A 21,361-nucleotide genomic window follows, 5' to 3' on the forward strand; every position below is an offset into this window, starting at 1 on the left:
GGGCCATTTGGGATGCACCCCTTAAAGTTGCCTGCTCTGAAGCCAATACTGTTCCCTCGTTGCAGCTTGTATTGCACTGAAATTGACCAAGAAATGTGTTGGATCCTGAAAACAAAGTATTACCCAACAAAAGTAGGCTTAGATAACCTTATTTTAATCGATAATATTAATTTCATACATACAGCCACAGTATATGAAACCAAAACAAACCCATTTGATTTAGCAGGTAAACGTGCTTTGTTCCCTCTAGATTTCAACCACTGTACATTAATAAGAGACAGTATATAGATATTTGAGTGACAAATGTACCTAAGAACAGTTGCTTAAATACAATCAAACAAAGCCAATTTCTCCAGGTGGAGCTGAAGGTGTTGCAATCTAGCTATCATGTACTGGGTTGTAGGATACACCTAGCAGAGAGTAGCTATCATGTCCTGGGGTTAAACCTAAGAGATAGATCCTTGCTTTTACTTCTTCACTACAGCATGCTATTATAGACATGAATGAAAAGTGTGCAAAGGAGAAGATAACTGATGAATACACTGCTAGTCTGAAAGGTATGTGTGTGTGTGTGTGTGTTTAAAGACAGGACTGAACCGCTCTCACACGTCAACAACACAGAGGAGCATCACTATAGAAACAAACATGCACAAACACACCCCCACTTACTCAGCACACACATACAGTACATTACAGCCATTTTAAACATACGAGACACATCCACAATGTGTGTGTGTGTGTGTGTGTGTATGTGTGTGTGTTCAGAGCTCGCTGGTGAGAGGCCCCTTGCTCTGGATGTTCCTCATGATAGCCTGGACCACCTCAGAGGTGGTGCCCTGCCCCCCGATGTCAGCTGTGTGCAACTGCAGGAGAATAATATTATTATTATAATAGGCAGATGCTATGTAAGACAACTGTCAACATTGCCATTATATCCCCTCAGCTGTGTGCAACTGCAGGATAACAGAAATATAACATGTCACAAATCACATTCTACTCAAAGAAACAATATACATATAGCAAATAAAGCGAACACCATTCCATATTCTCTGTGACAGACAATCATTTCTATTCTACACAATACATTTATTTCTGAAAATTCTGTAACATTGCTCTCCCCTGTACAGGCCCCAGAAGTACTATCAAATCACACCCTCCTCAGAGGGATTCTATACTGATAATAAATCAGTGGTTACAATGGCAAAAAATTATGAAGACGAAGAGGCTCAATAGAGCAGCATACATTAGATTACAGGTTGGACAGGTTGGCCTAGAGCAGGGGTCGGCAACAGGCTGCCCGCGGGACGGTTTTGGCCCACGGGCAGCCTGTTGCCAAACCTGTGCCAGGCCAAGTGAGTGATTTTTATTTTGCTGTGGTCAATTTGCAGTGTACAAATAATTATAATTATGTTCTGGCCCCCTGACCATCCGCTCCGACAATTAACGGACCGCGGCTGAATCTAGTTGCCTACCCCTGGCCCAGAGTGTCAAGGAGGAATTTGATACATTTCTAGCTATAATAGCAGACAATTAAAATACTTTCAAAAAATAGAATAAATGTGAATAGCTCTTTATTTGCATGCGCTCCGTTGATAACTGGCCAGACCCTCAGGAGGTAAGTCGGCAGTAAGGTGTGTGTATATATAGAGCAGTGACGTGTTAAGTCAGGTGAGAGTATTGAGTAGCGTGATAGGTGTGCAGTGAGGTGAGAGTATTGAGCAGAGGTGTATTCATTAGATCGTAGCAAACAGTTGCAAAACTTTTGCAACACAAACCGTTTACTCCAAACAGAAAACGTTTCGCAACGACAAATTCAGTTAGGTCCCTCCCTGTTTCATTCCGTTTGCTTGCTTGCTTTCCTTTGCTTCCGTTTGGTTCTGTTGGGTTTCTTAGTGAATACACCCCTGGTGAGTGTATTGTACAATGAGGTGAGAGAACTTGACTTACCTGAGTCTCGTTCATGGTCGTCAGGACTGCATTCCTGATCATAGAGGCATAATCATGGAGCCTAAGACACACAGAAGTACAATGAATTGACTTTCACGTCATCTGTTCTGTTCAACAAGTCGACTGCAGCGCAGATAATACATAGTGAGGGAAAAAAGTATTTGATCCCCTGCTGATTTTGTACGTTTGCCCACTGACAAAGACATGATAAGTCTATAATTTTAATGGTAGGTTTATTTGAACAGTGAGAGACAGAATAACAACAAAGAAATCCAGAAAAACGCATGTAAAAAATGTTATAAATTGATTTGCATTTTAATGAGGGAAATAAGTATTTGACCCCTCTGCAAAACACGACTTAGTACTTGGTGGCAAAACCCTTGTTGGCAATCACAGAGGTCAGACGTTTCTTGTAGTTGGCCACCAGGTTTACACACATCTTAGGAGGGATTTTGTCCTACTCCTCTGTGCAGATCTTCTCCAAGTCATTAAGGTTTCGAGGCTGACGTTTGGCAACTCGAACCTTCAGCTCCCTCCACAGATTTTCTATGGGATTAAGGTCTGGAGACTGGCTAGGCCACTCCAGGACCTTAATGTGCTTCTTCTTGAGCCACTCCTTTGTTGCCTTGGCCGTGTGTTTTGGGTCATTGTCATGCTGGAATATCCATCCACGACCCATTTTCAATGCCCTGGCTGAGGGAAGGAGGTTCTCACCCAAGATTTGACAGTACATGGCCCCGTCCATCGTCCCCTTTGATGCGGTGAAGTTGTCCTGTCCCCTTAGCAGAAAAACACCCCCCAAAGCATAATGTTTCCACCTCCATGTTTGACGGTGGGGGATAGTGTTCTTGGGGTCATAGGCAGCATTCCTCCTCCTCCAAACACGGCGAGTTGAGTTGATGCCAAAGAGCTCGATTTTGGTCTCATCTGACCACAACACTTTCACCCAGTTCTCCTCTGAATCATTCAGGATGTTCATTGGCAAACTTCAGACGGCCCTGTATATGTGCTTTCTTGAGCAGGGGGACCTTGCGGGCGCTGCAGGATTTCAGTCCTTCACGGCATAGTGTGTTACCAATTGTTTTCTTGGTGACTATGGTCCCAGCTGCCTTGAGATCATTGACAAGATCCTCCCGTGTAGTTCTGGGCTGATTCCTCACCGTTCTCATGACCATTGCAACTCCACAAGGTGAGATCTTGCATGGAGCCCCAGGCCGAGGGAGATTGACAGTATTTTGTGTTTCTTCCATTTGCGAATAATCGCACCAACTGTTGTCACCTTCTCAACAAGCTGCTTGGCGATGGTCTTGTAGCCCATTCCAGCCTTGTGTAGGTCTACAATCTTGTCCCTGACATCTTTGGAGAGCTCTTTTGTCTTGGCCATGGTGGAGCGTTTGGAATCTGATTGATTGCTTCTGTGGACAGGTGTCTTTTATACAGGTAACAAGCTGAGATTAGGAGCACTCCCTTTAAGCGTGTGCTCCTAATCTCAGTTCCCTCATTAAAATGCAAATCAATTTATAACATTTTTGACATGCGTTTTTCTGGACTATTTTGTTGTTATTCTGTCTCTCACTGTTCAAATAAACCTACCATTAAAATTATAGACTGATCATTTCTTTGTCAGTGGGCAAACGTACAAAATCAGCAGGGGATCAAATACTTTTTTCCTTCACTGTACACATTGTCATGGTTTAGAAACAGCCCCTTCATTAGACGAGGCAAGGTGAACTTACTTGAGGTGGTCCAGCATCATGCAGCTGGCCAGTAGCATGGCAGTGGGGTTAGCAATGTTCCTGTCAGCAATACTCTTCCCTGTGTTTCTGGTGGCCTGAGAGTTACATAGAGAAAAGACACAGAGAGAGACAGAGAGCGAACATATCGAGAGATCATTGATATACCTGGCCACGTCAACTGACCACTGTTTAAGTCCAGCATTCACTCCTCAATTTACAAATGCTAAGCCCTATTTAAATTGGACTAAGATCCCAATGGGAGCTAAACATTGTATGTTGTAGGTGCGTCTCAAACCACTGTAGGAGCATCATATTACATTTTCAAAGTTGCAGACATTACAGGTGCCCATTGGACTGACCGTTTCGAAGACAGCATAGTCGCGGCCGTAGTTAGCCCCCGGCACCAGCCCTGGCCCTCCCACCAGGCCGGCACACACGTTGCTGACCACGTTACCATACAGGTTGGGCATCACCATCACGTCAAACTGCTGGGGCTTGGACACCAGCTAGGGAACCAGAGGGGAATGGGTAAACAACACTAATAAGCATGAGTAACATGGACAAAACTTTCTTAGCCTGGTCCCAGATCTGTTTGTACCATCTTGCCAAGTGCCAATTCATGGCAATATCAACGGCCATATGAGTTGGCGGGACAGCACAAACAGATCTGGGACCAGGTAAAAACGTTCTGGTGTGCCTGTATAATAAAGATAGCATTGATGTTCATACCTGCATGGTGGTGTTGTCGACTATCATGGCGTCAAAGGCAATGTCAGGGTACCCAGCAGCCACCTCTCTACAGCACTGCAGAAACAGACCATCTCCCAGCTTCCTGTGAAGGGGAGAAGGGACGTTCAACCCCTTGGTTGCATTCTGACACTCTACCCTTCTTCTTGAAGTGTCCACTTGACTTGTTCACTCCACCTCGTGCTTTTCAAAGCATTGGAATAGTGTACACATGGGCTAGGGGGCGGGTACAGTTACCACCATATTTCTTACACAACTCTGTCCCTTTTAAATTTATGAGGTGGAGTGAACGAGTGCACACTTCGGGGAGAAGGGTACACAATTGGACCGCAGCCCCAAAGTGCTCAGAGTGTGAGTCATTAGAACAGACAACTGGTGGAATACACATCTACACCTCGGCTGACTTGACTTACATGATGTTGGCCTTGTGGACGGCAGTGACCCTCTTGCGACCTTTCTCCCGGGCCAATTTAAAGGCATACTCAGCGATTCTCAGGGAGTTAGTCCGGGTGATGATCTTTAGACACTCCACCACCCCTGATACACTCTACAGGAGGAAGGGAAGGAGAGAGGGATGTTAATGCAGGTTATATAAAGCAAAGCGTGTGAACGAAAAAAGAAAGGGATAAGTTGAGAGGAGAAAAAGTGTGTGTGTGTCTGTCTGTGCGTACGTGTCTGCGTGTGTGTCTGTGCATCTGTGTGCATCTAACCTCATGCTCCAGACTGCTGTACTCTCCCTCAGTGTTCTCCCTGATGATCATGATGTCAATGTTGTTGTGGCGAGTCTGGACTCCAGGGAGGGACTTACAGTGCATGACGTTGGCATACAGGTCCAAAGTGGTACTGGGGGGCAGTGAGATGAGTGGAGACAGTGTAAGCTGACAGGCTGGACAGAGAGAGCCGCAGAGCAATAGAGGACCGTTTGGGATAGAGAGGACCGTTTGGGATAGAGAAAGGCACCCCGTAAGCCGAAACGGAGCACTCGAGGAAGATGTCTTTTTAAAATAAAACGTTGGATAGAAACCTGTACTTACCGGAGGAGGTTGTTTCTGGACTTGTGGGAAGCAGGCAGGGTGTGGAGGGTTTCAATGTTACCTACAAACAAACAAATGCATAAACATGGTGACAGTGTTATAGGCATTCTATAGAATACAGACACACAATTTATCATATGTTGCAGTGAGTGACACATTTGCAGTTACGGATAAATGGTCCTATAGCTGGAACCTGCCTACAATGAGAGTACAAGAGCATGGTGCTATGAGCACTACAGTGTTTCTCCTACCTTTGAGGGCCACTCCATTACGGCGGATGGCAGTAATGGCATTATTGATGTCATCCTCAGTAGCTGAGCAGACGTTCACTACCTCAAAGTCCACAGGCACACAGCTGAACCTATAGAACAAAACCGACTCAGTCATTCTACCTCAACTCATTGGTTGTACCACTATGTACACTACCGGTCAAACGTTTTAGAACACCTACTCATTCAAGGGTTTTTCTTTATTTTTTATTATTTTCTATGAAATAACACATATGGACTCATGTAGTAACCAAAAAAGTGTTAAACAAATAAAAATATATTTGAGATTTGAGATTCTTCAAATAGCCACCCTTTGCCTTGATGACAGCTTTGCACACTCTTGGCATTCTCTCCCGAGTGGCGCAGTGGTCTAAGGCACTGCATCGCAGTGCTAGCTGTGCCACTAGAGATCCTGGTCCGAATCCAGGCTCTGTCGTAGCCGGCCGCGACCGGGAGACCCATGGGGCGGCGCACAATTGGCCCAGCGTCGTCCAGGGTAGGGGAGGGAATGGCCGGCAGGGATGTAGCTCAGTTGGTAGAGCATGGCGTTTGCAACGCCAGGGTTGTGGATTCGATTCCCACGGGGGGCCAGTATGAAAAATTTAAATAAAAGAATGTATGCACTCACTAACTGTAAGTCGCTCTGGATAAGAGCGTCTGCTAAAGGACAACAATTTAAATAAATAAAAATTAAAAAATTCTCTCAGCCAGCTTCACCTGGAATGCTTTTCCAACAGTCTTGAAGGAGTTCCCACATACGCTGAGCACTTGTTGGCTGCTTTTCCTTCACTCTGCGGTCCGACTCATCCCAAACCATCTCAATTTGGTTGAGGTCGGGGGATTGTGGAGGCCAGGTCATCTGATGCAGCACTCCATCACTCTCCTTCTTGGTCAAATAGCCCTTACACAGCCTTGAGGTGTGTTGGGTCATTGTCCTGTTGAAAAACAAATGATAGTCCCACTAAGCCCAAACCAGATGGGATGGCGTAACGCTGCAGAATGCTGTGATAGCCATGCTGGTTAAATGTGCCTTGAATTATAAATAAATCACAGACAGTGTCACCAGCAAAGCACCCCACACCATAACACCTCCTCCTCCATGCTTTACGGTGGGAAATACACATGCGGAGATCATCCGTTCACCCACACCACATCTCACAAAGACCAAAGGACAAATTTCCACCGGTCTAATGTCCATTGCTCATGTTTCTTGGCCCAAGCAAGTCTCTTCTTCTTATTGGTGTCCTTTAGTAGTGGTTTCTTTGCAGCAATTCGACCATGAAGGCCTGATTCACACAGTCTCCTCTGAACAGTTGATGTTGAGATGTGTCTGTTACTTGAACTCTGTGAAGCATTTATTTGGGCTGCAATTTCTGAGGCTGGTAACTAATGAACTTATCCTCTGCAGCAGAGGTAACTCTGGGTCTTCCATTCCTGTGGTGGTCCTAATGAGAGCCAGTTTCATCATAGCGCTTGATGGTTTTTGCAACTGCACTTGCAACGTTCAAAGTTCTTGAAATGTTCCGTATTGACTGACCTTCATGTCTTAAAGTAATGATGGACTGTCATTTTCTCTTCGCTTATTTGAGCTGTTCTTGACATAATATGGACTTGGTCTTTTACCAAATAAATTAACTTTTGAAAAGGCACACCTGTTAATTGAAATGCATTCCAGGTGACTACCTCATGAAGCTGGTTGAGAGAATGCCAAGAGTGTGCAAAGCTGTCATCAAGGCAAAGGGTGGCTATTTGAAGAATCTCAAATATAAAATATATTTTGATTTGTTTAACACTTTTTTGGCTACTACATGATTCCATATGTGTTATTTCATAGTTTTGATGTCTTCACTATTATTCTACAATGTAGAAAATAGTAAAAATTAAGAAAAACCCTTGAATGAGTAGGTGTTCTAAAACATTTGACCGGTAGTGTATGTGAGACATATGTCGATGTGTTTATAAGCAGTTCATAAGCTGTGAATAACATTTTAGGAACTTGGTAGCCACTCCCTACCGCTTTAATCCAATATATATTTAATACAAACTGTTTAACTGGTACAGGTGTTTATAAGTCATGAATGTTATAATCAGTTATAATAAACTTAAAAGGAATAATCCACTCAAAAACGATATTTTGGTAATCCACTCATGATATATACCTTTCTAAATGAAAATTGTCACTTGCCACATCATGATGATCAAAACGCATCATCATGATGATGTGACAGAGTGTTTTGAAAGTTAAATATTTTAAACACGTTATTGCTGACAAGAAAAACATTGTGGAACTGTAACAGTGGACAAATGAAACAAATACCAAAAGATTGTTTTAGAGTGGATTGTTCCTTTAACAGATGTTAAGAGCTCCCAGGGACATATGTGGCTATGTGTTTATAAGTCGTTTATAAACTGTGAATAACAGCTAATAAACATGTTATAGACTGTTATAATACACATTTGACTGACCTGAAGAGCTCCCTGACGTGATTGAGAAGTTCTGGTCCAATACCATCTCCAGGTATCAGAGTTACAGTGTGTCTGCCACCATACTTCGCAGGAGGAGGCTGAAATGTATACATTTGTCATCTTTGTGTATTGTTCTGTCAGAGTTATTACCATGCTGTGGTTGTGTGGCAATTGTATGAATAAGGTGTGTTATGTGTAACGTGGGTATGTGGAGGCCTGTAACATGATATGATGGGATGTAACGTGGTACTTACAATGATTTGTCCCTGTTAGTTGTAGAAACGCGGCCGGAAAAGCGGAACAATACAGTGAGAGATTAGCAAAGCACCTGAAATCCAACAGTTGCCCTTCCCCCCTTAGATTGGTAGCTCATCCCTGATTCCCTCTCCCCAATGTGGTCCAAATAATTTGAAAAGGGGCTTCATCAGGTTAAAAATGCTCAGCCTGAGGCTGACAATTGAGTTAGTTAGCAGAGTTAGCTTTGTCACACCAAATCAACCCAAAAATAATCAATACCAAGCAGAAGTATCTAGAGTTCCGTCTGAATGTCCCTCAGAAACGTTTGAGTCTGACAGAGTGCCAGTGTGAAGCTCGTTCTGGTCATAGTAAAATACCTGTGTAGGCTAGCTACATCACACAACTTACACTACATTGTTAGTATGATGCTTAAAATAGACATAGTTGACAGCAACCCTTATGATTTCTGACACTCAAGTGTACGAGGCAACTCATGTAGCTAAAATGTCAAGTGGCCTAGCTGAAATGCGACGACTACATCGAGTCGCTGTCAGTCGATACGAGGAAACAGTTAGTGGTTGCGTTTGAGGAAAGTTTTATTAAAAAGTATGGATTTCAGCAAACAAAGAAAGACAAGATAGGTACACGGTAAGGGTTTAAGAATGTACATTTTTACAAGTATCGACTGACAGCTATTCGAAGTCAGAGGTTCAGTACGTCAACAGTGGTCTCCGCTCAACTCCATTGATGTGATGTACATTGTGGAGTTGAGTTAAACTTGGCTATAAGAGGCCTAGCTCTGCACACTCTGCCAGACAGCATTCACAAGGTCTAGGCCTACTCATAACACCACAGATAGTCTATTTGATACAGATTCTTAGATGGGCACTCACTACTGTTGACTTCTCTCTGCGACTGCTCACTGTGGCTCCAAAAACCTGAGGAAACAGAACAGGAAAGAACCGGGCGTTACCTAACTCAATTTGTGGATTATGTGGTCATTGACGACCTGTGAGGCTTTCTAGTTGCCTGTTGTCATCCAACAGTGATACACATTCAACAGTACAGTATGAATGTATGAGGAGATAGCAGTGGAAGAGAGTTGTGGACACTAACATGCCCTTCCTGCTTATGTTAACCAGGGGTGTAATCATTACTCCAAACGTTTTGCAACGAAAACTAGCGTTTCTATTGAACAGGTTCAGCAAAGAGGGCAGGACCTACTGAATATGTCCAATAGAAACGCTACATTCTGTTGTTTTGCAACTGTTTGGAGTAATGACTGCACCCCAGGAAGCTAGCTAGCTAGCTAACCAGATATGACCTTGTGTTCTAGTCTAGAAACACTATTTATTTCAAGCCTAGTTTTATGTAGTTCCATTATCATCATAACTGTGAATCATAAAAACGATCTTACTTTTGCCGTCGTTGACAACCGTCCACACCAAATGGGTTTGATGATTTTGGACATTGAGAGCGCTGCACTGGAAGCGGCCATCTTGATGCAATCTGATTGATAGCATGCACGCGCATTTGCTCGTGCCCACACAGCAGAGAGAAGATTGGCTGAGTTCGTTTCGCATGTTGTTTTTGACAAAAATGAAAACGTGTCAGTCTGTCACTTTCACGAGGTTGGAGTAATAACATGTTAAACTACTTAAGACGTTGGCTCGAATCTAGGTTGTGCATTTAGATTTTGAGAAAATTAACAACTAAATAATAATTTTTTACTTCTCTCATTGACTTCTGAAAACGCAAAACCCCGGCCTGTTCAGCTTGTTCTGTTCCGCAAGCATTCCCGGAAGTCTTGCGATATTGCATCTCTGGGTTTAGAAACTGTGACGGAATGGTCTAAACTGACAACATTTTGCCCACCCGGGGCACTGTTCCATGCAAAACGAACTCGACCAATGTTGCCAGAATTTACATTAGAGCTAGTGCTCTTCTAAAGTCCGTTTTCAGACCGGTTTAGGCTGAGTTTTTCAAATCCATTCTCGCTTCGTATTAGTTTATGTAATGCATTTGAATGATAATATCCCATCATATCGTCAACATGTTTTTATGAAGCGTAGAAAAATTCATGCGCGAATGATAAGTGAGCCCATGTTGTGCATACTCGAGATGGGTATAGTGGAATCGGTGAGGGTAACCAGAAGTGGTCTAGTGATAATTGTTTGTGTTTATGTTGGTCAGAGGGAGAAGGCGCTCAGAGTTAAACAAATGGGGGAAAGAATTGTTTCGCTCTCAAGAAAAGGGCGCCAGTGAAAGGAGTGATTACTGGCGTAGCAGTAAATGTAAAAGTTGACCAACTGAAGGGGGACTTTGACATACTGTAGATCAGTGGTCATCCACAATGCATTGTGGAGGTTGGTTTCAAATTGTATACTAAAGGGCTTTTTCTGTTATTTCAGCCAATATTTCTCAAAATGAAAAGCACTGACTTGATAATGGTTTATTTTATGTCAATCATGGATCCAGAATGATTGGTCTGTTGAGCTCTGTGCTTATTTATGTTCAACATTATTGATTCTTTATGGAAAACCGTAAAAACATTTGTAGTATGAAAATGTATGCACTCACTAACTGTAAGTCGCTCTGGATAAGAGCGTCTGCTAAATGACTAAAATGTAAAATGTAAATGTAAGATTCCCGGTGTTTGTGATGCTCGTCGTTTGGTGCGACGCAAACAGGGTGGCGAGAGTGGGGAAACAGAAGTCAATGTCTGTTCTTTTGAGTTTTGAAGTTGAGTCTTTGCCTGACAAAGTGATGTACAAGCTTATGTACCGAATACATTACGACGTTACAGGTGTCAAACTTATGGGCATGTGGCAGCAGTGTGTAGGAGGGAGGTTCCAAGGTGTGCAGAAGGGCATGCGACAAAGGAATGTGTAGCATTGGAGAAAGTGGTGGTATGTGCTAATTGTAGGGGTGCCCATGGGGTGGGGATCAGAAATGTCCCGTGCGAGAGACGGAGGTTGAGGTATCCAGGGTAAGAGTAGTGAAGAAGTTGTCATATGCTGAGGCAGTGAAGAAAGTAGAGGAAGATGGGTCAAGGGGGAGGAGTGGTGAGAGTAGTAGATATGTACCAGTACAGAGGGATAGGCCAACAAGTTATATATGTTTCAGTAAGATTGGATTTTTTGCATTTATAGCAATGGTTATTCATTGTACTGCAGGGATGGAACGTAAGTCGAAGAAAATTGAGGTTGTGGTGGCAGCTGAAGAGAGATATTTGGGTGTGCGAGACTTGACATCAGAAGAGTTACAGGGAGTGTTAAGTGGTGATGTCCCATCATTTCAGGTTGAGGGCATGAGGTAGGAATGAATATATTTAAATAGTGGAGTAGGGTGGTGTTAATTATTAATAATATTTTTGAATTTGTGAGTGTAGTGTTAGATGGTGGGGTATTTCTTCATTTTATTTTTCAAGCAAAATATAAGGGAGTTGTACTCCAGTCTAGTAGATGGCGGTGATGCAACAAATTGGATGCAAACCTTGGTTAAACCTCATCGAAGAAGAAGAAGAAGAAGCATATTCGAGACCAACGTCACCGAAAAATGAAAGGCTCAAAACGAATCCGGAAAAGCACAAGCTTGATGAAATAAACATCAATCCTGCGTGCTTGTCAAAACTGCAACGAATCAAATCTTACAGATGGTCAACTAAGTCGTCCAAATCATATTTCATTGGCTTACTTTTTTGTTTCGAAGTTTGGCTTCCCAGCAAAGGTGCATTTTCACGAGGGGAAAGTCTTGAGGTTTCCTTGGAATAAATAAAAGTCCCAGGTGACAAGAGCTGGTTGTTGACCAACTGGGACAAGCTATTATTCATCCTCTTCTAGACAGTAAGTAGGACATCGATATACTAATGAATGTTTTAAGTTTAAATATATTGTACGGTGGGTGGGTGTTGCCTCTTTGCAGTGGGCGCCTTTTCTTCACTTTTTTGATGTTTGCCACTGTTACTACAGTTTATCGTTGATAGAGATTACTGTAATTTTATAAAAATGTATCATTAAGATTTCAAACGTCATTGTTCTCCAGTGAAAAGCTCATATGCTTACTGACGTTACTATTAGTATTTTCTGTCTCATTGTTTTGTTTTTCTATCCCTAGGACTACTTGCCAATCTGCCCTTGCTTCTGAAGGAAATCGATAATGAGATTGGCAGGTAGGAATTTACAGTGCTATGAAAAAGTATTTGCCCCCTTTCTAATTTTCTCTACTTTTGCATATGTGTGATACTGAATGTTATCAGATCTTCAACCAAAACCTAATATTAGATAAAGGGAACATAAGTGAACAAATACACAACAATTACATATTTATTTCACAATGATCCAAAACACACAATCAAGTCTACATGAAAATAGCTAAAAAGCAACAAATTGGAAGTTTTGGAATGGCCTAGTCAAAGTCCAGACCTAATCCCAATTGAGATGTTGTGGCAGGACTTGAAACGAGCAGCTCATGCTTCAAATCCCACACGTCACTGAGTTAAAGTAGTTCTGCATGGAAGAGTGGGCCAAAAAACCTCCACAGCGACGTGAGAGACTGATCAACAACTACATGAAGCATTTGGTTGGAGTCATTGCAGCTAAAGGTGGCACAACCAGTTATTGAGTGTAATGGGGCAATTACTTTTTCACATAGGGGAATTGGGTGTTGCATAACTTTGTTTATGAAATAAATATGTAATTGCTGTGTTATTTGTTCACTTTTGTTCCCTTTATCTAATATTAGGTTTTGGTTGAAGATCTGATAATTCAGTATCACAAATATGCAAAAGTAGAGAAAATTAGAAAGGGGGCAAATACTTTTTCATAGCACTGTATATGTTTGCCAAAACTGTCTGTGTCATGTGGGTGTGCCCATCTGTCTGTTATCTAATGAATGTAATGTACTGTTGCTGATCATACTAATGGAATGGTTTGTGTTTGTGCCAGGGCCACTGCGAGCTGTGGCTGTGCTGCTATTGGTGGGCCTCACCTGGGTGTTAGCCAGCTCCATACTTGGAGGGGACAGTAGCTCATTGGTCAAACACTTCTTCAGTGGTAAGCGACAACCCCACTGCTGTTCTCTGTATGTATGTATGTATGTATGTATGTAGTATACTGTACATGTTTTAGATTCAACCCAGTCTTGACAAAACATAGTTGGCCAGCAGTGTGCATGTGAGATTTGGTTCTATGTGCTGAAATAAGATTAAACTAAACTTAACTTATATCAAACAGTTATAAGAATTGACAACATTGCTGATTCAAACTATGATTCAGTTGATTGATTGTTTCATTCCCTCTTGTTAATTTTTTCTACAGGGACAAATGAGGAGCCAACAGTTGGTACGTGTCAAGTTAAGACCATTATTTAGTGGCAATCACTTAGTTTGAAGCTTTGTCTTTTGGAACTTCACCATTTCAATGTCAGTGGGACAGTGCTAATTTATGTCCCTTAGTTGAGCACCACATTCCTGGCCTGGGTCTATTGTGCTAGTTTGTGTCCTCTCTTGTCCTCTTCCAGAGCCCAAACCACGCAGGTACAAGTGTGGTCTGTCGGCTCCATGTCCTCAGAAACATCTGGCCTTCCGTCTTGTCTCTGGAGCCGCCAACGTCATTGGGCCCAAAATCTGCCTGGAGGATAAGATGTGAGAATTGTCATCACTCAAACTCTCGCCAACTCTTTCTCTCACTCACTCCATCCATCCATCCAACTCTCTCTCCATCCATCTAACACTCTCCATCTTTCACTCTCTCCCTCTACTTCTGTTCTTGTTATTTCTCCCATCACTCTCTCTGCCATACTCTTATTTTAACCAGGCCTTAAAGTTTGCCTGAAGAGCTGAATGCAAGTATTTAATAATAATAATAATACTCATAAATGGCATTTTATTTCTGTCTGTATTGCTGTCCTTCTAGCCTTGTCCCAGATCTGTTTGTGCAGTCTTGCCAACTCCTATGATCAATGACCATAGGAGTTGGCAAGACAACACAAACAGATCTGGGACCAGGCTAGTCCTTCATCAATCTGGTGGTTTTGTCTGTGGCATCATCCCTTCGGTATGCCTTTCATTCTGTTTGTGGCTCCTTCAGTTTCCTGAAAGCTTAGTAGCTCATCTTTCGTCTATTGCCTACAGCGGGCTTAGGATGGTCTTAGTGCTACAAAGCTTTTGGGAAAACCGACCCCTGAACAGTATGTTATCCCCTCCAGACAAAATAATTGTGCTCTTGTACCCTTCTCGCCTCCCAACCTCTCCTATTTCTCCCCCTCAGCCTTGTGAGCAGTGTCAAGAACAATGTTGGCAGAGGACTAAACATTGCTTTAGTAAATGGTAAGAAATTAGAATCGCACTCAAACGCCTACAAATCTTCATAAAGTTACATTTTCCAATTCATTCACGAATAGTGATGCTTGATTGAATGTTATGTACAGTGCATTCGGAAAGTATTCAGACCCCTTTGACCTTTTCCACATTTTGTTATTTTACAGCCTTATTCTAAAATTGATTAAATTCCCTGTATTTAGCGCCATCCATCATTCCTTCAATTCTGACCAGTTTCCCAGTCCCTGCCGATGGAAAAACATCCCCACAGCATGATGCTGCCACCACCATGTTTCAACCGTAGGGATGGTGCCAGTATTCCTCCAGACATGATGCTTGGCATTCAGGCCAAAGAGATCAATCTTGGTTTCATCAGACCAGAGAATCTTGTTTCTCATGGTGTGAGAGTCCTTTAGGTGCATTTTGGCAAACTCCAAGCGGGCTGTCATGTGCTTTTTACTGAGGAGTGGCTTCCGTCTGGCCACTCTACCATAAAGACCTGATTGGTGGAGTGCTGCAGAGATGGGTGTCCTTCTGGAAGGTTCTCCCATCTCCACAGAGGAGCTCTGTCAGAGTGACCATCGGGTACTTGGTTACATCCCCCGATTGCTCAGTTTGGCTGGGAGGCCAGCTCTAGGAAGAGTCTTGGTGGTTTCAAACTTCTTCCATTTAAGAATGATGGAGGCCACTGTGTTCTTGGGGACCTTCCATGATGCAGAAATGTTTTGGTACCCTTCCCCAGATCTGTGCCTAGACACAATCCTGTCTTGGAGCTCTACGGACAATTCCTTCGACCTCATGGCTTGGTTTTTGCTCTGACATGCACTGTCAACTGTGGGACCTTTATATAGACAGGTGTGTGCCTTTCCATATCATGTCCAATCAATTGAGTTTACCACAGGTGGACTTCAATCAAGTTGTAGAAACATCTCAAGGATGATCAATGGAAACAGAATGCACCTGAGCTCAATTTAAAGTCTCATAGCAAAGGGTCTGAATACTTATGTAAATAAGGTATATTTTTGTATTTAATACATAGGCAAACATTTCTGAATACTTTCTGAATGCACTGTATGTACTAATTACTTACACCACTACATGTTTCTGCTCTTCAGGGGTATCCGGAGATCTCTTGGACACTAAATCTTTTGATATGTGGGAAGGAGGTGAGAGGATTAAACTAGCTAATATTAAATGTGCTTTTCTGTGAAATAAGGGGTACATATAGGGCCGGTTTCCCGGACACAGATTAAGTCTAGTCCTGGACTAAGAAGCAACTGTCAATAGAGAATCTCCATTGAAAATGTTGTTAAATCCAGAACTAGACTCAATCTGTGTGCAGGAAACCAACCCATATTGTTCTGATAAATCCAGGTGCATTTCCGTTCCCCTTTAAGACATTGTCTCTGTCCTACATTCTCAGATGTAACTGACCTGTTGAAGTATCTTCGGCCCCTACATGAGGGAACACTTGTGTTTGTAGCTTCCTTTGATGATCCTGCCACAAAGTAAGAGTCCAGAATGTTCTCTCTCCTGCCTCCACACTCTCTCCCCACCCCACATACAGTGGATTTGGAAAGTATTCAGACCCCTTCTCCACATTTTGTTACGTTACAGCCTTATTCTAAAATGGATTAAATTAATTGTTTTCCTCAATCTACACACAATACCCCATAATGACAAAGCGAAAACAGGTTTAGAAATGTTTGCAAATGTAATACAAATAACACACCTTATTTACATAAGTATTTAGACCCTTTGCTATGAGACTTGAAATTTACCTCAGGTGCATCCTGTTTCCATTGATCATCCTTGATTTTTCTACAACTTGGAGTCCACCTGTGGTAAATTCAATTGATTGGACATGATTTGGAAAGGCACACACCTGTCTATATAAAGTCCCACAGTTGACAGTGCATGTCAGAGCAAAAACCAAGCCATGAGGTCGACGGAATTGTCCGTAGAGCTCCAAGACAGGATTGTGTCTAGGCACAGATCTGGGGAAGGGTACCAAAACATGTCTGCATCATGGAAGGTCCCCAAGAACACAGTGGCCTCAATCATTCTTAAATGGAAGAAGTTTGGAACCACCAGTACTCTTCCTAGAGCTGGCCGCCTGGCCAAACTGAGCAATCGGGGGAGAAGGGCCTTGGTCAGGGAGGTGACCAAGAACCCAGTGGTCACTCTGACAGAGTTCCTCTGAAGAACCTTCCAGAAGGACAACCATCTCAGCAGCACTCCACCAATCAGACGGAAGCCACTCCTCAGTAAAAAGGCACATGACTGCCCGCTTGGAGTTTGCCAAAAGGCACCTCAAGGACTTTTCAGACCATGAGAAACAAGTTTCTCTGGTCTGATGAAACCTAGATTGAACTATTTGGCCTGAATGCCACGTCACGTCTGGAGTAAACCTGCCACTATCCCTACGGTGAAGCATGGTGGTGGCAGCATCATGCTGTGGGGATGTTTTTCAATGGCAGGGACTGGGAGACTAGTCAGGATCGAGGGAAAGATGAACGGAGCAAAGTACAGAGATCCTTGATGAAAACCTGCTCCAGAGCGCTCAGGACCTCAGACTGGGGCAAAGGTTCACCTTCCAACAGGACAACGACCCTAAGCACACAGCCAAGATAACGCAGGAGTGGCTTCGGGGCAAGTCTCTGAATGTCCTTGAGTGGCCCAGCCAGAGCCCGGACTTGAACCCGATGATCGAACATCTCTGGAGAGACCCGAAAAGAGCTTGAGAGGATCTGCAGAGAAGAATGGGAGAAACTCCCCAAATACAGGTGTGCCAAGCTTGTAGAATCATACCCAAGACGACTAGAGGCTGCCAAAGGTGCTTCAACAAAGTACTGAGTAAAGGGTCTGAATACTTATGTAAATGTGATGTTTTCCAAAAAAAATTTTGGAATACATTTGCAAACATTTATAAAAATGTGTTTTTGCTTTGTCATTATGGGGTACTGTGTGTAAATTGAGGGGAAAAAACGATTTAATCCATTTTAGAATAAGGCCGTAACGTAACAAAATATTGAAAAAAAAATCAAGGAGTCTGAATACTTTCCGAATGCACTGTACACACATGGAAGCCATTTTCAGTCAGAACTGTTACTGTACTGTTGATAATGTAGTTCTCCCCCCCAGATAGTTGTTATAGTGTAGTTTCTGCCCCCCTGGACACTGCTAAGTGAGCTCCAGTCCCATGCAAAACTTTTAACATTGTGTGGTTATTACGCCCTGTGGCACACACACAATTCTGGAGGGATGAGTTGTTTTACAGTCACCAAAAACTAGTAAAATGCTTAGCAAAAACGGATTAACAATGAAATCCACCTTTAAAGTACAACTACATCTACAAATGTACACTTCCTGTACATTTGCATCCTGACAACTTTTAATGCATTTCTGCATGTCACGAAAAACAAAACACTAAGGGACACAGATTAAGACGACTACTCGACTAAAAAGCATACTTAATGGAGAATCTCCATTGAAAGTGCTTCCAAGACTAGGCTTAATCTTTGTCCAGGAAACTGGCTCTTAATGGATATTATGGACATTATAGCCTACTTGACTGTAACCTGCTGTGTCTGTCAGGTTGAATGACGAGGCGCGTCGTCTGTTTGAGGAGCTGGGTAGCACAGCCGTGAAGGAGCTCACCTTCAGAGACAGCTGGGTGTTTGTAGGAGCCAAGGGAATCGAGAACAAGAGTCCATTCGAACAGGTAGACTACCTTTACCGTAAGCCACATTTATACAGTGCACAACTCAAACGGTGATCCTGCATACTTCTAATTGGGTGTGCGTGAGATAAGGAGACATGACCTCTGACACGCGATGAAGCACCTGTACACTCACCATTGTCTTCCTTGTTGCTTTGTCCATAGTTAATATATATGGCTCTGTCACTGTGTTTGTTCTGTAAAGCAGGGGTTCTCAAACTTTTGGGTCCGGGGACCCTTTTTTTTGTGTTTGCAAATTGATCAGGGACCCCCCTCATAATCAGAACACAACTTGTTTACGATAAAAGTAGATTACAAGGAGTTTTACTATGACGTCTGCAGTACATGGCTGGACGAACCAAGTCTCTGGCCCGGGGATAGATAATTTAAAAGGCATCGGAGAGAACATTTAGCAGTTTAAGCTAATTTCCTGCAGTTCTTCACATTTTGTCATGGGGCAGAGTTTTTGTTGCCACTTTAAAGCTAATATCCTGCAATTCTACACTGCCATGATACAGAGGGAACTTGGCAGATTTAAAGCCTAAGTTACAGTGCATTTGTTTTTTAACTTTTGCGCGACCCCTGCTGTAAAGCCTATGCTGTAAAGCCTAATGTTTATGCCCTCCCTCTCCCCGTCTCCCTCTCCCCATCTCCCTCTCCCCTAGCGGATGAAGAACAGTAAGAGCAGTAACAAGTATGAAGGCTGGCCTGAGTCTCTCGAAATGGACGGCTGTATCCCCCTCCGTGCCGCCTTAGAGAATTAAACACTCTGCAGGGACATGCATCCCTCCCTTCCTCCACTCTTCTCCTAACGAGTGCACACTCATCATCATGGATTTAACAATGGTGGAAATGGAAATTCCCTCCAGCCAATGCTTAGGCCCTACACCGATCCAATGCTTTTAATAACGGGGAGTGTGCAAGACAAGTGCACATTTTGGGAGAAGGGTGGAGAGTTGGAATGCAGACCGTTTCTAAGGACTTGCACCTTTTGCGACCCAAGGTCTCTCTGGTTCTAAGGTTAGCAGCACATATATATCTGGAGAAACGATAGAAGCATGGACTATGACAGTTTGACTAGCTTCGATTTCCAGGCTTCCTCACGTTCATTCTGATTAGCGAGACTTGGAATGGACTGGGACCAGAAATCTGCCCTGGCATTTTACACCACAGACAAAAAAAAAATCATCCCACCCAAGGCCCCCCATTATTAGCCAAATAACGATCATTTTGTGCAAAAACAACAATTTAGACAGGCCCACTGGGCTTAAGATGGACCAACCCATCTGGCATTTACCAGAACTGCCCTATGGCCAGTCTGTCCCTGATGAGACTTGGCAGTATGGTATTGGTAATGTAAGACTACAGTTAAGTTGGAAGAATAATGCTCTGTTACAATATCATGGAACTACAGGCTCCTACAATACTTTTTCTCACTTTCTAGTTTTTGGTCCAGTAATGTGCTGCAAAGGACATCTCTCGATTGATTGATTGGAATCTCACTGACAATGCTGGAGCTCAATAGGCTAGCTTGACTGATGGTTGAAGCAACCGTTTGGACTTGACATTTGAACTTGACATTTATTTAATTATTTGAGGACTAATAATGTTGCTGAAAGAATGAACAGGTGACCACAAATAGAGGAAAGGGATATTTCAGAGACCAAATGTTTGATGACCAAATGCACAGAAGTGGAAAAAGTTTTTTTTAAATGATCCAATAATTAGATGGTGGATAGAAAAATGAATAAATGAAACGAGTAATGTCTGTAAAACTCGGCAAATGCACAGGAGGCCAGAGAACGCTGCCTATCTGAATGGACATCACGAACAGAATACAATTAGGTGTAATAGTAAGTAGATCATGAGCAATAACTGTTCTAAGATATTGTGTTTTGTGCTAAATGAAGATTAAAATGCATGAATATACATTTTGTATCCAAGGTTGAATATATAAAATTGACGATTTCAATTAAGTTGTGGCGGTCTGCTATAATGCCATCTCCTTGTCATGTCAAACATTTGGCTTGACAAAGGGCAAGTGCAATGGAGTTGCCAGGAGCACAAACAGATCTGGTACCAGGCTAAAGTGCTAATAATCCACCTTTTCTTATAGATAACTTGCTGTGCAGCAATCATTGTTTGTTTGGCAAATGTATACAGTGTATTTATGAGTAATCTTGTGTATTTTACGTGGAATAGAACTAGTTTAGAATCCTAAAGAAACTTATTTTTACACCTCGTAGGCTATATTCATGAATTGCACACGTGATGACATTAGTGCCTAAGATAAACATTATCTTTTGAAATTGTACTGTTAGGTAACAACACTTTCCATGTGTCTCAGGCTTGTCTTTACTTTGTTATTTGGATATTGTGTAACTTTATTTGCATTTTCATCAAAGACTGATCAAATCTATCTGTGTGGATAAAGTTAGATATTTATCTCAATTGTTTCCTTCTCTTTGAATTTGATAGTAATATATACATGATTTGTCACATTTATAATACACTGAAAACAAGCATAGCAGAATGTTTTAGGTTTTGGTCCAGAAATAGAGAAAGTCCTATGAGACCATGTGTACTGTCGAATTCTTACTATTCATTTGTGACTTATACTATTTTGTACAAATATTAAAAATACCTCAATATTCTGTGTGTGCTGTGTGGTTTAGCCTGAGTGCCAGTCTGTTTGTGCTATCATGCCAAATCCTTGTCAGATTGTCTTAGCTTGACAATGAGCAATGGAGTTGGCAAGAGCACAAACAGATCTGGGAGCAGGTTAGGTGTGGGTCAGTAATTGGAAATACTACCTTGATGGGTGTATTTTATAGGGTGTCCTTTGTGAAGTATGAGTGCATTTAAAGTATGTATTTGGCAATTAC

The 21,361-nt window shown here is 42.5% G+C and overlaps 2 protein-coding genes across 3 annotated transcripts; one reads left to right on the forward strand and one right to left on the reverse strand.

Moving 5' to 3' along the window:
- Positions 1-133: 133 nt before the first annotated feature.
- On the reverse strand, positions 134-9,966 carry LOC121545885 (isocitrate dehydrogenase [NAD] subunit gamma, mitochondrial). Of its 2 annotated transcripts, XM_041856773.2 has the most exons (13): positions 9,854-9,966; positions 9,330-9,374; positions 8,454-8,465; positions 8,200-8,297; positions 5,716-5,825; positions 5,465-5,525; positions 5,141-5,273; positions 4,844-4,977; positions 4,413-4,515; positions 4,043-4,189; positions 3,684-3,778; positions 1,948-2,008; positions 134-863 (listed from the first exon to the last, which is right to left on the reverse strand). In XM_041856773.2, the coding sequence occupies exons 1-13, from the start codon at positions 9,932-9,934 to the stop codon at positions 762-764; spliced, it is 1,182 nt and encodes a 393-aa protein (XP_041712707.2). In that variant the 5' UTR covers positions 9,935-9,966; the 3' UTR covers positions 134-761. The 2 variants fall into 2 exon arrangements, with proteins under 2 accessions (XP_041712707.2, XP_041712708.2); XM_041856774.2 differs by lacking the exon at positions 8,454-8,465 and having other exon boundaries at positions 9,854-9,965.
- Positions 9,967-11,947: 1,981 nt separating this feature from the next.
- Positions 11,948-21,127, forward strand: LOC121545884 (protein FAM3A). The gene is made up of 10 exons (XM_041856772.2): positions 11,948-12,281; positions 12,553-12,607; positions 13,383-13,490; positions 13,755-13,778; positions 13,957-14,080; positions 14,706-14,764; positions 15,871-15,921; positions 16,179-16,263; positions 18,353-18,479; positions 19,142-21,127. Exons 2-10 carry the CDS (start codon positions 12,595-12,597, stop codon positions 19,238-19,240), a joined length of 690 nt encoding a protein of 229 aa, XP_041712706.1. The 5' UTR covers positions 11,948-12,281; positions 12,553-12,594; the 3' UTR covers positions 19,241-21,127.
- The last annotated feature ends 234 nt before the right edge of the window (positions 21,128-21,361 follow it).

The sequence above is a fragment of the Coregonus clupeaformis genome, chromosome 30 (genome assembly GCF_020615455.1).
Source record: "Coregonus clupeaformis isolate EN_2021a chromosome 30, ASM2061545v1, whole genome shotgun sequence".
Classification (NCBI taxonomy): domain Eukaryota; kingdom Metazoa; phylum Chordata; class Actinopteri; order Salmoniformes; family Salmonidae; genus Coregonus; species Coregonus clupeaformis.